This window comes from Schistocerca gregaria, chromosome 4, assembly GCF_023897955.1.
Source record: "Schistocerca gregaria isolate iqSchGreg1 chromosome 4, iqSchGreg1.2, whole genome shotgun sequence".
Lineage (NCBI taxonomy): Eukaryota > Metazoa > Arthropoda > Insecta > Orthoptera > Acrididae > Schistocerca > Schistocerca gregaria.
In genome coordinates, this window is record NC_064923.1 from 329,148,778 (window position 1) to 329,165,356 (window position 16,579).

General features: G+C 38.0%; 1 protein-coding gene across 11 annotated transcripts in view; it reads left to right on the top strand.

Annotated features, from left to right (window-relative positions):
* The window catches only part of LOC126268005 (F-actin-monooxygenase Mical), a 505,795-nt gene that overhangs the window by 338,778 nt on the left and 150,438 nt on the right, over window positions 1-16,579 (top strand). For all 11 annotated transcript variants that reach the window (XM_049973389.1, XM_049973388.1, XM_049973387.1 and 8 more), the window contains 5 exons: window positions 2,326-2,467; window positions 5,661-5,794; window positions 6,458-6,682; window positions 8,444-8,603; window positions 11,751-11,917. In XM_049973389.1, the coding sequence (XP_049829346.1) occupies window positions 2,326-2,467; window positions 5,661-5,794; window positions 6,458-6,682; window positions 8,444-8,603; window positions 11,751-11,917 (828 nt within the window). The remainder of the gene's footprint in view (window positions 1-2,325; window positions 2,468-5,660; window positions 5,795-6,457; window positions 6,683-8,443; window positions 8,604-11,750; window positions 11,918-16,579) is intronic.

Sequence of the window (16,579 nt, forward strand, 5' to 3'; positions counted from 1 at the left end):
AGGGTGGGCAGCAGTCTGTGGTTGTTTGCTGATGATGCCGTGTGTACAGTAAGGTGTCGAAGTCGAGTGACTGTAGGAAGGTACAAGATGACGTAGACAAAATTGCCAGTTGGTGTGATGAATGGCAGCCAGCTCTGAATGTGGAAACATGTAAGTTAATGGGGATGCGTAGCAAGAACAAACCTGTAATGTTCGGATACAGTGTTACTAGCGTGCTGCTTGACACAATCAAGTCATTTAAATATCTGAGCATAGCACTGCAAAGCTATAGGAGGTGGAACGAACATGTGAAAATTGTGGTACGGAAGGCAAATGGTTAACTTTAGATTATTGGAAGAATTTTAGGAAAGAGAGGTTCACCTGTAAAGGTGGCCACATATAGGACGGTGGTGTGCCTTATTCTTGGGTACTGCTCGATTGTTTGCGATCCATACCAAGTCAGATTGAAGGAAGACATCAAAGCAATTCAGAGGTGGACTGCTAGATTTGTTACCAGTAGGTTTGAACAACACGTAAGTGTTAATGAGATGCTTCGGAAACTGAAATGGGAACCCCTGGAGGGAAGATGACGTTCTTTTCAGAGAACACTATTGAGAAAATTTAGAGAACTGGCATTTGAAGCTGACAGCTGAACGACTGTACTGCTGCCAACATATATTGTGCATAAGGACCACGAATGTAAGATACAAGAAATTAGGGCTCAGACGGAGGCAACAGGGTGCCGATTTTCCCTTGCTCTATTTGCAAGTGGAACAGGAGGGGAAATGATAAGTAGTGGTGCAGCGTATCCTCCACCACGCAGCGTACGTTGACTTGTGGAGTATCTTTGTGGATGTAGATATAAAGAGGAGGAGCCAGACCGAAATTTACTTGGAAAATTTACAAAAAGCATATCTCACATTATGAAGGGCATTCACGAGACTGTCACCCAACCCAGAACTTTTTGTTACCCCTCTGTGACCTTTACCAAATTAGAATAATGAAAGAAAGGGAGACTCTTCAAAGAAGAGTGCCATATTAGTTATCTTATTTCTGTAGCCAAAATGAAAATTCAACTACCTTGTTTAACAAACACCAGTGAGAGATGCAAAAATGAAGATGATGTGCCTTCAGAAGAGGATTGGAATCGAGTAACATGTTACTGCCTTTGAAATATACATTTCACAGTGTTTGTGGTGATAATAGTAGTGAAATTCATGTTGGAGAGATGAGTAGTGGTAGCTGTTTTTCTCAAGTGTCATTCCTTGATGCAATATGAAAGCCATTCAGATATGTTAGTACACTGTGCATCTTGTACCACAGTGGCTGTCCCAGGAGGAATGGTCAGTATTCAGGGATGTGACAGGAATGATCATTTGAAGCAAAAAAGATTAGTAACCATGAAGATTAGTAATCATGAGCTCTAAAAATGCATATCTTGAGAGCTATGAGCACTTGTTCAGTAGAAGAGGTGTGTTTCACAGTAGCAAAGATTATCAAGTGCTCATAGCTCTCATGGCATTCATTTCAGAGCCCATGCTTTGAATGATCATTCCTGTCATGTTCCTGAATACTGACCATTCCTGCTGAGACAGCTTGTATGTGTATGCGATGTAGGCACCATCAGTTCTTTGGGATGTTAAGGGCAACACTGTCACAGAATCTAATTCATTCCTGTCACGGAATCGAACTCATTACATATCTAGATTTAGTCTATAACATAGTCATCATTATTTTTTTCTGCTATGCAAATACTAGCATCAATATTCACATGGTTGTGCTCTGAAATGGTTATACCTAGTTCTAATAATATACTGATGTAGAATGTGTTGTAGTTGAAATCTAGATTTTCAATAAATTACGGAATCAGCAAGTGACTGCTGTCCTCCTTCACTTCTGAATATTCAACATTCACTGTGCACCACCGGTGTCCATTGGATTCCAATTTAGTTACAACTATTTAGAATGTGATAAATTATTTGTGTCACCTGTAAAATTTAGTTCTTAAGGCATAACATATCTCTGAACGGACTAAATATTTTTGTCAAAAATTTTAGTCTTGTTACCCCTGCTCCCCCCCCCCCCCCCCCCATCTCCCTCCCTCCCTCACGGAAAATTTTCTGCAGGCGCCCATGGGGCACTTGGGTGTCATAGTGAATGTTTCTTGCTATATAATATTTAAAACATATATTTTTTATTAACTTCAGTTTTGCATTTTATGATAGTCCTTAACAGTCCCACTGGCTAATTACAACTTTTAGTTTCATGTAATTTGAAATTGCTTATGCCATTAGATTTCAGTAACTGAACCTACATTTATGTTTTTCTTTTTATCTACTATAAAAGGACCGTGATGCGAGGTTTCTGAATGACATAAAGCGAGGAGGAGCAGGTGAAGATATGTCAGGCAGGATAAAGACTCTGGAAGAGAAACTAAGAGGAACAGCTCACACAGAGAAGAAGCCAAAAGATCTGCTTCGTGCTATAGGTTAGTAGTATTTGTTAGTAAGTATTACCTCTTTTTTGGGTTTCTCTAATTTTTATACTTTTTCTGCATTTTTATGGTCATCAGTATTATGATAATGGGTGTTATGGATGGAATGTAATTGATAATTTTATGAAATGTGACATTATTATCACATCTTTGCTTTATTTGTTATTTTCTTAAATTTGTTTCCCAATACAATATCATTCTTACAATTTTGTGATCACCGTCTGATAAAAACCAATCGTGCAAGAATATAGACCCGATTCTGCCAGGAAACAGTTTTTTAAAATAAGATCTGAGGGGTAGTTGCAAGAGAGAGGAAAGCCTCTGAGGAGTTTTGGAGGAGCTATTGGTGTAGGTGTTAGGGATTCAGTGGTGGAGGAGATAGATTTACTGCAGACATCTAGGCTGTAGAGAAGGAAGTGTTTGCTGTGGAAGAGGTGGCAGGACTCTAAAGAGAGACATTACAGCTGTTGATAAATATGGTTAGCACATATTGTTCAGGGACAAGGTGGGTAAGGGCTAAGGACTGATTAGTCTGGAATGAGATTTAAGGAATGATTCATAGAAAATGGGGACTTTCAATTTTAAGCATTTTGGAGCAACACCAAAAGTTATGTAAAACTGGAGGAACTGTGGGGCCATTGTTTAGCTGTAGTGAAAGCATATTTGTAGAATGGATGTGTATATCAAGGTACTGGGTTATGAAACATGATGAGATTGCAGAAAAAATGGGAATTGCTTGGGACGGTGAAAATAACGCTTCAGTGAGAAAAAGAAGATATATAATGATGAAGTATTTCTGCATAAGGACAAATAGGACACTGAAAGAATAATCAGAAAATAAGAGAAGAGAAAGAATCATTAACAATACTATCAAAATTGCTGAAAAGCAAATAAGACTGCAAGGAAATGTGTTTTTCTCTTTATGTCCATACTTTATCTCATTATTTGCCAGCTTTAACACTGTTTGTTTAGAATTTTTTCATTTAATCATACCATCATTTATTTTGCAGGTGTGTTTTTACTCTTTTATGTGACTGGCATCACACCAGGAAAACGGCCTTGGATTTGTGTGTCTGTATCAGCCTTTTCTCTTGCCTTCATCCAGTTTACCCCAACTATTATATTTCATATTTTTAGGTTTCAAATGTAATCTGTTACTAGCATAGCATTGTTAAATCCTACACTACTGTGTATTCATCAACTTGTGGCTGTGAGCAAGTTGCCTACTTAGTCACTGAATTGTCTTATTTCTTCCAACCTTGCCCTATCTTGTAACTGAGATAGAAACCACTTGTTTCAAGATGTAGGGAATATTTGATTCCCATTGTTTTCTATCTGTCTGTGCTGCCATCCACAAGTAAATGTGTTTTTATCTCCACTTGACTGCAATTTTTCTCAAATCATTCATGGTATATGGTGAAGGGAATTCCCAATATTCTTCTGAATAACATAGTCATAATACCATCTGCAAAATTATACTTGTGCTCTAATAATGGTATTGCAGTGAGTGAAGGATGTGAAGTATACCTGATACACAGACTGCTAAAGGGTTAGCATTGCTGTAGAGGGAACAAGTTATGCCTTCCCCACACAATGTGATCACTATATTTATTCTCTGTGTTTCATACCAAGCATTTACAAAAGTGACAAAAGGAGACAAACAATACTTAACTGTTTCATGTAATCAATATTGAAAGCACAATGTTGAAATGTTCTGTAATTCTACACAGTGCTACAAATTATGTACCAATTCAAAAAAAAAAAAAAAAAAACCAGTTGTCTCTAAAAGCTATTGAGTGCTACTGCTCACAGCATTCTTTGATCACTATGTTTGGCAGTGACCAAAGACAAGACACTAGTTCCTGATGTCTTTTGACTTTAGCAAATTCAGCTGTACAAAATCTACCGTTCAAGAAAAAGTTAAAGATAGTACACAAGCTCATAGATACTTTAATGTGAAGTGGTCACTTAAAACTCTTTCTAGCACTGCTTCTCACATTGTGTAAATTGAGCACTAACATACGTTGTTACCCTTGGGGAGTTTATTTCAGTGCCATATATAATGAAATTTGATCAGTTTTTGCCACCAGTAAACAAATCTTTAGTAAATAGTTGTAGTACACTTGAGCTACTAACCTTTGTGACAGATTTCTGTGCAGCCAAAGAGGCTGCATGTGATACAGATGCATAATAGAAATCAAGATGTGTTTGCAAAGAGCAGAGCACTATATAAATTTCGAGAACCTAAACCAGAAAGTCAGTGTCTAAAGCAGGGTCGACATCTGAATAGCAGCTAGGTGAGATTTAGCAGACTTCAAGCAGCATAGTACTAAGCAAGAATGTCTTGCAGCTGCCCACTGATGTCCCAGCTGCTATCAGCCTTGCTTACTAGACCATGCAATCATGCCTCTGGTGGTGCCTGGCAGATGCTGTTTGTAGTGCCTTCCATCCACTGTCAATTGTATCCACTAGCAGGTATAATAAAATATAAGAACAAGAGACTTTATATTTCCTTTTCACAAATACGCTGTCTTATGGCAACCCATGATTACACCAACATAGATGGCACTTTCTTTAATATTATTGACAAACACACAACATTCAAATTTCTATTAAATTTGCAGCTTTTTCTTGTAATTTCCTGGCCACATGGATCCCATGAGAAAGTACTGCCAGTTCCTGCATTAACACATTCTGACATTATTTTCCTTTCTATCAGACCTCCAAATAATGACATTATCAGAATTCTGTAGCTTGTAGCTCACGGTCCTGCAGTAGCGTTCTCGCTTCCCGCGCATGGGGTCCCAGGTTCGATTCCCGGTGGTGTCAGGGATTTTCTCTGCCTCAAGATGATTGGGTGTTGTTGTGTCATCTTCATCATCATCATTCATCCCCATTACGGTTGGAGGAAGGCAATGGCAAACCACCTCCGCTAAGACCTTGCCTAGTACAGCAGTGTGGTTCTCTCGCATCGTCCCCTACGCTCCTTGGAGTATGTGACATCATCATCATCATCATGAATTCTGTTCTACAGTTTTTTTTTACAAAATGACTTTTATTTTCCATATATTACACCTTACTGCTCTTGAATGAGGCTGTAGTTGAGAAGTAAATACAAATATGTAAGAAATTCAATGTTCTTCTGCTGATATTTCCACTTAGATGATGATTGGATTGATTGTTACAGGAAAGATTGAAAAAAGTGACTGGAATGTTATGGAATTGGAGAAGAAAATCCAAGAAAATAAAATGGGTAAAGGGGGGCGACAAGAGAATCCTGAAAAAGTTCCAAAATGGAGCCGTGATCAATTTGTTGACAAGGTAAATCACTTCTTATGAAAAAATTAATATGCTAATGGAAAGTATTTGGTAGACTATAAATATTAGAAGGAATAGAAGTAACAATGGAATTGGGCTCACTCTCTGCTAGCCCCTGACCCTCATCCAATTCTACCCTTGCCCTGTGTTCCTAACTGCACTCACTCTGCACTCATATTCTTCTCTTCCAAATCTTCTTTTTTCTCCTGAAAATTCCACTCCTTCATGTCGCTGTGCACTGTCTACAACTCTCCCTGCTTGCTGCCATAACAAGCTCTCCTGTGCCCCATTCGTACTATGTGCTCATGCTGCCTGTCCCAGGTTTCAGTCACCCTTTCCAGTCCTCCTTCCAACTCTCCACTCTTTTCTCATCTCAACTGTGTGACTTTTCTCCTCGTTCAAGGTACAGTGCCAGCACAATGTAGTCCGTGCAGTACAGTATAACCATGCAGGTGGGTGTGTTTATATGTGGGGCTCGGTTACCTCTGGAGGAGGATTCATCCAAAAGTTAACAATAATCTCAGTCTTGTTTATTTGCCTATGATAGCTCAATGCCTGAATTATACAGTGAGTTATTACCTTTATTCCTTCCACCATTCATTAAGGAATTGGAAAAACTGACATTTGTTTCAATTTCTGTTTTGTCATTTACATATCTCATTCCAGTTTGAAGCAGTGAAGTCAAAGCTTGAGACTAAAACTGTAGACAGAGAAAAAGAAAAGAATGATAAATATTCAGATGTTGATGTTACATTAAAGCTTATAGGAAAGAAGCTTAAAGAAGGTAATGCATTAGAAGCTGGCCCCCGAGGAAGTAACAAGGTTTCTGCCATGGCTGAGCAGTTTGCTGTTAAGACACAAGATGCAGAGAAGCCTTCTATACAGAGATCGGTAAGTGCTCCTCATTGTTTCACATAAATGTGAGTGTGATGGAATGAAGTCTGTTGTAAATTTCAGTCGTATCCTTTCATATGATATGACCAGCATTACTTTGACATTACTTTGTTTGGGCATAAGTTGGCATATACATGATTAAAACTAAACAATTCATTTAGCTCCAATATAAAAATAAAATCTTACCTTCAGAAATTTCAGAGTAAACTTCATTTCTTGGTTGAAAAGATTGGTTAGAATTTATGTTTAAGAATTACACTCATCTAAAAATATTAAGGAGGACTTCATATTTTTAGCCACAAATATGTCATTAATGTTTATTATTTCTGAACAAAATGTGATGGGCATTATAGAATGTGACAAGTTGAAGCTGTGTGCTAGATTGAGACTTGAACCTGTAAAACTATGCATAGCAGGTATGTACTCGTACCAGTTGAACCACTGCAACATACCTCACATCCTCAACTTGCCACTGACACACCTCTACTTCAAAATCCTTTTCATTCATAGATTATTTCTCAAATTTGTACTCTTCAAAAAATAAGATAAATACATTTCAAGAAAAAGTGTAGATTAACATTTTTGACGTATTACAATCAAGGGCTATAGTTTTCGTAGGATACTTGTGATGAAATTTAATGCATTGATATGCGTGCTCCATGATATCGAAATAACACCCAGCAGTGGTTTGCCCCTAAGCTGTTGCTTGATGAATTCAGTAGTTCACATCATATTAGAAGGTGGCTGAGTTTTGAACTGTTCTACATGTGTGCCTTAACTGCCAGCAACTGATTATATTTAATTTGCTTTGAGGCATCTTTCCATAATACTGGAAAGCAATGACTGCCCTTTTGCAAACTGTGCAGTGGCCACACTACAATACTGAGAATGTTTCATTTATTGTTGCCCACAGTAACAAATTCTGAAAAGGCAGTGGGGGGAGAGGGGGGAGGCAACATTGCCATTTGTTGTAGGGTGTGAGATGGTCTAAAAATAGATGTACAAATGCATTTGAGGCCATCTACAATATTAGCAAACATTTTATCCCTCAGAGACATGATGTCTTTTTACCAAGGGTGGCCAACCAGCAACCCATGGGCCAGATCCTGCACGTGATTGGTTTTAATCCAGGCCATAGTAGAAATTTTTGAAGCAGAGCTTTGCAGAATTTTGTGACGAAACTTTTTAAGAGAGCTATTGTAAAGAAACAATGTTCATGAAAGGTAAATAAATGCAAATATTGGAATAAATAAAAGGAATGCGCTTTCAAAAATGCATGTGTTAAGGCACAATTTGTTGGCGCGACGTGTTGGGAAAAGAGGTTCAGTTTGTATCGGTGTGTTATGCCATACACCTTAACACTAAGGATGCTGTAGTCTTGACTTGAGGCACCAGGAGTGTTCGTATTGCATCAGGTGATGAGCTTAACTAAGTATGCGGAACAGGCCTGTGGGTGTCAAAAAGTTGCCCAAGCCTGTCTTACATACACCAGTAAGCTAATAATTTCTATTTACTCTTGAACCATAGTGAAAGTAGTGTGAAATCACAGAAGCTTTATGAAAAGTCAGTACTAACTAGTATTGAAATGATATTTGCTACATGGAAGAACGATTTTTTGAAAATGGTTTTAAATGACAGTTTCGTGTTGTCTGTTTCTTTGGATTGTGTGTAGATACTCACTTTCTATTTCTAATATTGTTAGACATATTAATAACTGTTGAACTTCACAGTTAACACACTTTTTTTTTTAATTTTTAGAATTCTAAAGCAGCACTCGTCCTTCCTGCACAGGGTGGATCAGAGATGTGTCATTTCTGTAAAAAGAGGGTTTACTTAATGGAACGTTTAAGCATTGAGGGAAGATTCTTCCATAGAGGTTGTTTCCGATGTGAATACTGTGGTACAACTTTGAGGCTTGGTAATTATTTAATGCTATTTTTGTAACTTTGTAACTGTGTGTTGATTATTAGAACTTATACATCAGTAATTACATTTATCTAAATATACTTATTTAACTGCACTTCAAGTAATGAAGAGAGCACAACTCAAAGGTCTTTAAGGTTAATTTTTTCTTCACCAGTATTTTTCTCATCAAAGTTTGTGCTGAAGAAAGGTTTTGGGCTTTGTGATTATGCAGTCTGAGTTGTGAGACCAAGCATATTCTGACAATATTATGAAAAGTATAGTTGCTATTCACCTTGGAGATCCTGAGTGGCAGAGAGGTGCAATGAAAAGACTGTCAGAAAGTGAGCTTTTGGTCAACAAGGCCTTCATTTGGAATAGACAACACACAAAGAGGGGGGGGGGGGGGGTAGTGGAAAAGGAGAGAAGTGACTGTGGGTGAATTGGTGGAATAGAGGGCTGTGTGGTGCTGGAATGGGAACAGGGAAGGGGCTGGATTAGTAACGACAATAACTAACAAAGGTTGAGGCCAGGGGAACATAGGATATATTGCAGGGAGAGTTCCCACATGCACAATTGAGATAGCTGGTGTTGATGGAAAGGATTCAGATTGGACAGGCTGTGAAGTAGTCATGGAAATGAAACTTGTTGTGTTGGGCAACATGCTCAGCAATGGGATGGTCCAGCTGTTCCTTGGCTGCAATTTGTTGGTGGCCATTCATGCAGACAGTTTTTTGGTTGTCATGCCCATTAGAATGCAGCACAGTGGTTGCAGCTTAGTTTGTGCATCACATGCCTTGCTTCACAGGTAACCCTGCCTTTGATGGGATAGCTGATGCTTGTGACTGGATTGGAGTAGATGGAGGTGATAGGATGTATGGGACAGGTCTTGCCTCTAGGTCTATTACTGAGATACAAGCCATGAGGCTCCAGGACTAGAGCAACTGAATCACATTCTCTACCAGTGTTTCAACTACCTTTCGTCATATCCTGAAATGAGGAATCTCCTGCCCACTATCCTTTCCACCTATCCCACAGTGGTTTTCCACTGCCCACCAAACCTACACAATATCGTCATCCATCATTACACAACCTGTGCTCCCAACCCATTGCCTCATGGCTCAAATCCCTGTATTAGACCTAGGTGCAGGACCTGTCTTATATATGGTATGTGAAGTTAATATTCTTCAAAACATTAACCTTCTGTGTAAATGCAATGCTACCAGAACTTAATCAAGTCTTAGTATGCTTCATGGCAACTGACATCATGAAAGATGATCAGGCAACTGTCAAAGCTTTTTAGACAGCCCCTGTCATCCTGAAATGCTGTCTCTTCCATCCTATTTTGATTGAAGGAAACAAAAAGAGGTTGGGGAATCAAATCTGGACTTTACCGTGATTGGGGCATTATTGTTACTTTGTTTGGTCAGTGCTTCCCTTACATTTAACTGTGTTCATCCGGGCACATTGTCATAATCAAACACTAGTAAACTTTTGCATGAAATTCATCATTGCATCAAATGGAAAATCAGTTGGGAAAACTGTTAAAATTAAAAGGAGATGGAATAAGTGGCCAATACTTTCCTTCAGCACCTGAAATTCCTAGAACTGCTGATAGAATACAAACCTTAAATTTAGCAAGCTGTATGTTCTTTCTTCAGAGGGCAATTAGGGTTGATTGGGGATGGCTGGAAAGTGGGACAGGTCACTAGGGCCCTAAGTTGAGAAAAAACCCCATCATCCTTGCATGAGGCAAGTCCTTGTCAACAAATGATCTGAGTGTGGCCCCTCCCCCTTTTAACATTTCCCAGTCAATCTCTCTCTCTCTCTCTCTCTCTCTCTCTCTCTCTCTCTCTCTCTCTCTCTCTCTCTCTCTCATGATGATGATGTGAGACTACTGTTGCTTAATGGCAGAAACAGGCCTTTTTCAGAAGATTTTTGAGAATTGTACATGTCTCTAACACATTTCTGTACCATTTTGAAGATGGTGATGTGTAAGTGGGTTCAAATTTATTACTTACTTTGTGGCAGTTTTGATTTGTAATGACCGTTTTGTAACATGACCAATTAACAGAGCAGTTATTTGGCTCAGTACTAATTAGTGTTGCTTGTGTGCAACTACATTTCTGACTAGCCAGTCCTTAATATTGTCTAACATGACAAAATATGCTGCTGGGAACTCTCTTGCTAAACTTTAAAATGGAATAGGGCACAGTAGCTTGAGCTTTTGCCTTAATGAAGCCAATTAAGGCTTTAATGTCATATTTGGAAAACAAACACATGTATCTCTTTTGCTAAATAATGTTCTGTGTGCGACACATAGTAACATTTCTTTCAAATTTCTGAAAGAAAATGACTGGAGTAGGTTTGACTGGCACAAAGATAACAAACTTGTATATTGAATCTTTAATTTTGCAGCTTTCTAAAACTTAATTCATTGATAGAAAGATCTAAGAAATACAAATAAGTCTAGATATTTAGTAACTATGTTTTAAAAAAATAGGAAAAAATTGTTCCAAATTGTAAATTGGGAAGTAAAGAAGGTATTGTAAAGGAGTCAGAAGTTATAATGTAAGGTTATAATTTCAAACAGTTATTGATATGTCAAAGATGAAAGCTAAAGTTCATAACAAATGTCGGGATGCAGATGGATTCCTAGGAAACTGTATGTCTAGCTTGTTCTTTTTCATATTCTTGACATTTTCATTTTGATAAATGAATAAAAAAAAGCAGCTCCAAAAGTTAATAATTTTATGTCAGTTTAATTGTGTATATGTGTTACCTACAAATAAATTTTGTAACAAGCAAGCAAATGCTAAACCTTTATATCTCCAAATGTATGTTTTCAATAGCAGCAACAGCAAGCATTAAAAAGTGTAGCTTATGTTAAGACTGGCATTCCCGTGTCCGGCCCTCCTGTTTTAGGTTTTCCATGATTTCCCTAAATTGCTTTTGGCAAATGCCGGGATGGTTCCTTTGAAAGGGCACGGCTGACTCCCTTCCACATCCTTCCCTAATCCATTGAGACCAATGACCTTGCTGTTTGGTGTCTTATCCCAAATCAACCCAACCCAACCGACTTATGTTAAACCTGAAGCTATGTTTTCTGATGTATGTTTTCTTTTGTACAATTAATTATTTCAATTTTGATGTGATCTTTCAGGTAGTCATTTGTTTGACAGAGATGGTTGTCGTTTTTATTGTACTCAACACTTTGGTATGCAAGGGGTCCAGAAAATGAAATCTGCCAGGAAGGATCTAGAAAATTATACTGACGTGGGCAAAACAAAGATACATGGAATTGATGCTCTCTTGAAGCATACAGATATGGTAAGCTTTCAAAATTACTATGTTGGCCATCTCTCTATTGATCTCTCTCACTTAGCCCACAGACTTTTCACTCAGAGAAAAGAAATTCCAATGGGATTTTTTTGTATTTGAAGTGTACCATGTAATATCTTGAAAATAAAAAAAATTGTATACCAAAATTTTGTCCAGCATGTAGGAATCAGTTGTAAAACATGACAATTTGGCAACATTCAAGTGGCATACACAAGAAAACATTTCAGTTTAAATGATTCTTCTTAGCTTGATTGTTAGCATAGTGCAAATTAAAAAATAATCATTCCATTACCTTTTCTCCACATCATAAACCATTCCTTTGAAATACCATAATGACCACTGTCATATTTTTTGTATATGTGTTTCACTTTCCTATCGTGTACATGTTGCAATCTTCAGTACGAGCCTCACGTGATGCAGGTCTCCATCCTACTCTATGCTTTGCAAGTGTCTTCATCTCTGAATAACTTTGTAAATCTACATCCAGTTGAAATTTCTTATTCTGTTCATCCAATGGCTTCACTTTATGGTTTTTACCTGCAGCACTTCCCTCAAATACCAAATCGACAGTTCCTTCATGCCTCGGAATGTGTTTTATCAGCTGATACTTTCTTTTCTCCACAATTCAATTCAGTAACTCCTCGTTAGTCGTGACTTACTAAACTGTAGTTCGGTAATATTCAGACCAGCTGGCAACTGCTTTGATTGGAATTTAAATTACTAGATTCTTCTCTAAGTCTGAGGGTATTTTGCTTGTCTCATCTTGGACACCAACTGGAATAGCTTTCTCATGTCTGGCTCTCCTAAGGATATCAGCAGTCCTGAGGGAATATCATCTATTTCAGGGGCCAGCAATCTTCTGTAGCACCATATTTCAAAAGCTTCTAGTCTCTTCCTGTCTTAACAGCTTTTTGTCCATGTTTCACTTCTGTTCAAGACTATACTCCAGATAAATACCTTCAGAAAAGACTTTCTAACACTTAAATTTATATTCAATGTTAAAAAATTTCTCTTCTTCAGGAATACTTTTTATGTCATTGTCATTCTTCATTTTATATTCTCCCTACTTCAGTCATATGTTGTTTTACTGCCCAAACAAGAAAACTCATCCACTACTTTTAGTGTATCATTTCCTACATCTACATACATACTCCGCAATCCACCATATGGTGCGTGGTGGAGGGTACATCGTACCACAACTAGCATCTTCTCTCCCTGTTCCACTCCCAAACAGAACGAGGGAAAAATGACTGCCTATATGCCTCTGCACGGGCCCTAATCTCTCTTATCTTATCTTTGTGGTCTTTCCGCAAAATATAAGTTGGCGGCAGTAAAATTGTACTGCAGTCAGACTCAAATGCTGGTTCTCTAAATTTCCTCAGTAGCGATTCCTGAAAGAACGCCTCTTTTCCTCCAGAGACTCCCACCCGAGTTCCTGAAGCATTTCCGTAACACTCGCGTGATGATCAAACCTACCAGTAACAAATCTAGCAGCCTGCCTCTGAATTGCTTCTATGTCCTCCCTCAATCTGACCTGATAGGGATCCCTAACGCTTGAGCAGTACTCAAGAATAGGTCGTGTTAGTGTTCTATAAGCGGTCTTCTTTACAGATGAACCACATCTTCCCAAAATTCTACCAATGAACCGAAGACAACTATCCACCTTTCCCACAACTGCCATTACATGCTTGTCCCACTTCATATCGCTCTGCAGTGTTACGCCCAAATATTTAATCGACGTAACTGTGTCAAGCGCTACACTACTAATGGAGTATTCAAACATTACGGAATTTTTTTTCCTATTCATCTGCATTAATTTACATTTATCTATATTTAGAGTTAGCTGCCATTCTTTACACCAGTCACAAATCCTGTCCAAGTCATCTTTTATCCTTCTACAGTCACTCAACAACGACACCTTCACGTACACCACAGCATCATCAGCAAACAGTCGCACATTTCTATCCACCCTATCCAAAAGATCATTTATGTAGATAGAAAACAACAGCAGACCTACCACACTTTCCTGGGGCATTCCAGATGATACCCTCACCTCTGATGAACACTCGCCATCGAGGACAATGCTCTCTCAGCATTGCTCGATTTAATTTGACTACATTCCATTACCTTTGTTTTGTTTTTGGTGATGTTCATCTTATTTCCTTTCAGGACAGTATCCATTACATTAACCTGCTCTTCCTAGTCCTTTATTGTCTCTGCCAAAATTACAATGTCATCAGCAAACCTCAAAGTTATTATTCCAGCTATCTGAACTTTAATTCCTTCTTCAATTTTTTCTTTGATTTTCTGTACTGCTTGGTCAATCTACGGATTGAATATCATCAAGTATAGTATAAGCTACAATCCTGCCATACTCCCTTCTTAACCACTGATTCTCTTTCATGACCTTTGACTCTTATAACTGCAGCCTGGTTACTGTAAAAGTTGTAAATAAAGTTTCACTCTGTACCCTGCTACCTTCAGAATTTTGAAGAGTCATAGGGTCAATATTACCTCATGTGATGCTACATTAACCAGAACCCCAACTGATCTTCCCCTAGGTCGGCTTGTGACAGTTCTTCCAATCTTCTGTATATAGATCATGTCAGTGTTTGCCAACCATTACTTACTAAACAGTAGTTCAGAAATATTTATACCAGCTGACAACTGATTTCTTTGAAATTTAAATTCTTACATTCTTCTCTGAGTCTGAAGATATTTCGCATGTCTCATCTTGGACACCAACTAGAATATTGTTCTCATGGTTGGCTCTCCTAAGGATATAGGCAGCCTTGAGGGAATATCATCTATTCCAGGGGCCTTGTTTTGACTGTCTTTCAGTGCTCTGTCAAATTCTTCTCACAGTATCATATCATCCATCTCATCTTCATCTGCTTCTTCTTCCCTCTCTGTAACACTCAGAATGCCTTCATTTCTCTTGTATAGTTGCTCTATGTATTCATTCCACTTTCCAGCTTTCAGCTTTCCCTTCTTTGCTTTATACTGGTTTTCTGTCTGAGTTATTTGTATTTGTATAGTTGCTTCATGTTTCGCCAAACATCTCTTTATTGCTACAGACAGGACCTATCTTCTGCTAGTTCTACAGCCTTGCATTTATCCTTTAGCCATTCGTGCCTAGTCATTTTGCACTTCTGTCAATCTCTTTTCCTAGATGTCTTTATTCCATTTTGCCTACTTAATTTGCTACATTTTTATATTTTCTCCTCTCATCTGTGAGATTCAATACCTCTTTTGAAATCCAACAATAGAATGTCTCAGTGCTGTGCAATAACCGCTGTAGCATCAGAATAGGAGGCATAATTGATGTGCAAATCAACATCTACAATAATTTTGTTGCACTTTCTTGTGCAGAAAAATGGTAATACTTCTAATTGATAGTAAGCAGTTAAGTAAAAAGTTGTTGGATCTTCAATAACATGGACGGGAATGAACACTGAAAATTTGAAGAATTTTTATGTACACTAAATCAGAATGATGTAGTATCATCATCATCATCATCATCATCATCATCAATATCATTGTAGCTATTTGCATTTGTTTTTGAACTATGATAGTGTTGCGAAAAGTTCTTCTCTATAGTATGGTCCTTCTCAGGGTCCATTCTTTCTCTACTTTCCTGTGTTTATTCACCGCCTTCCAAAACACATCTACTTCCGAACCACACTTCATCAACAACCATCTGCACACAACACAAGACTTGTTGATCATGTGGATTGTTGATGCAGCACCTATTGCTCCAGATTCTTTCCTCTGATAGTTAATTCGAAAGATGGCGTATACATGTAAATAAATGTGCAAATTGTGTAGATTTTTGTAATTAGTTGAATCTTCTGCTTGGGGTGATTAACAATGCGTTATAGCCTTCAGCCATATGCATCCATGGTTGTTGTAATGTCACTTATTCACCATCCCTTAGATTGTTGTCAACTTGGTCTTTCTTTATCTCTTACAATCCGACAGAGTACTTTGGTTCCGTAGCTGCGGTCCATTAATCTCCCTACATGACCTGCCCACTTCTATCTCATTTTTATTGCTGCTCATTACGTCTTCCAATCTATTTTGTTCATTGATGCACTTGTCTAATTTCCTGTCTCTCATAGTAACTTTCAACCAATGTATGTCCATTGCTGACAAACCTCTTTCACAAATCAAAACTTTTAATACAAAATTCTCTTTTCATACAAATTGGAAACACTATCTAGTCAACCAGAGGCATTCCAGGCAGTTTTTGCTTGTGTGTTTATTTCTGTCCTTGTCTGCTCTGTTATTGTCTTCAGTTGCTAAAAAAAGACCAAAAGCTCATGAACTGTGCAAAATAGGTAACTTTATGACCTGGAAGATTAAGAGCTGAATCTAGTGTAAACACCATTATTTTTGTCAGGCTTATTGAAATAACTTAATTACATATAATAAACTATCGCAAACATGTATTTGTCTGTGTGCACGCACGATTAAATGTCACTAAATCCTCATTCTTAAGAATGTTTTCTGTTAAAAAATATAACCTGGACAAAATTTTGGCACACACATTCTTTTGCTTTAGATGTTTAAGAACTCCTAGTATGCACTTGGAGTCCTTGAATGTTTTGCCTCCTTGTATCCTGTTTTGGGAAGCAAGATTAGATAATG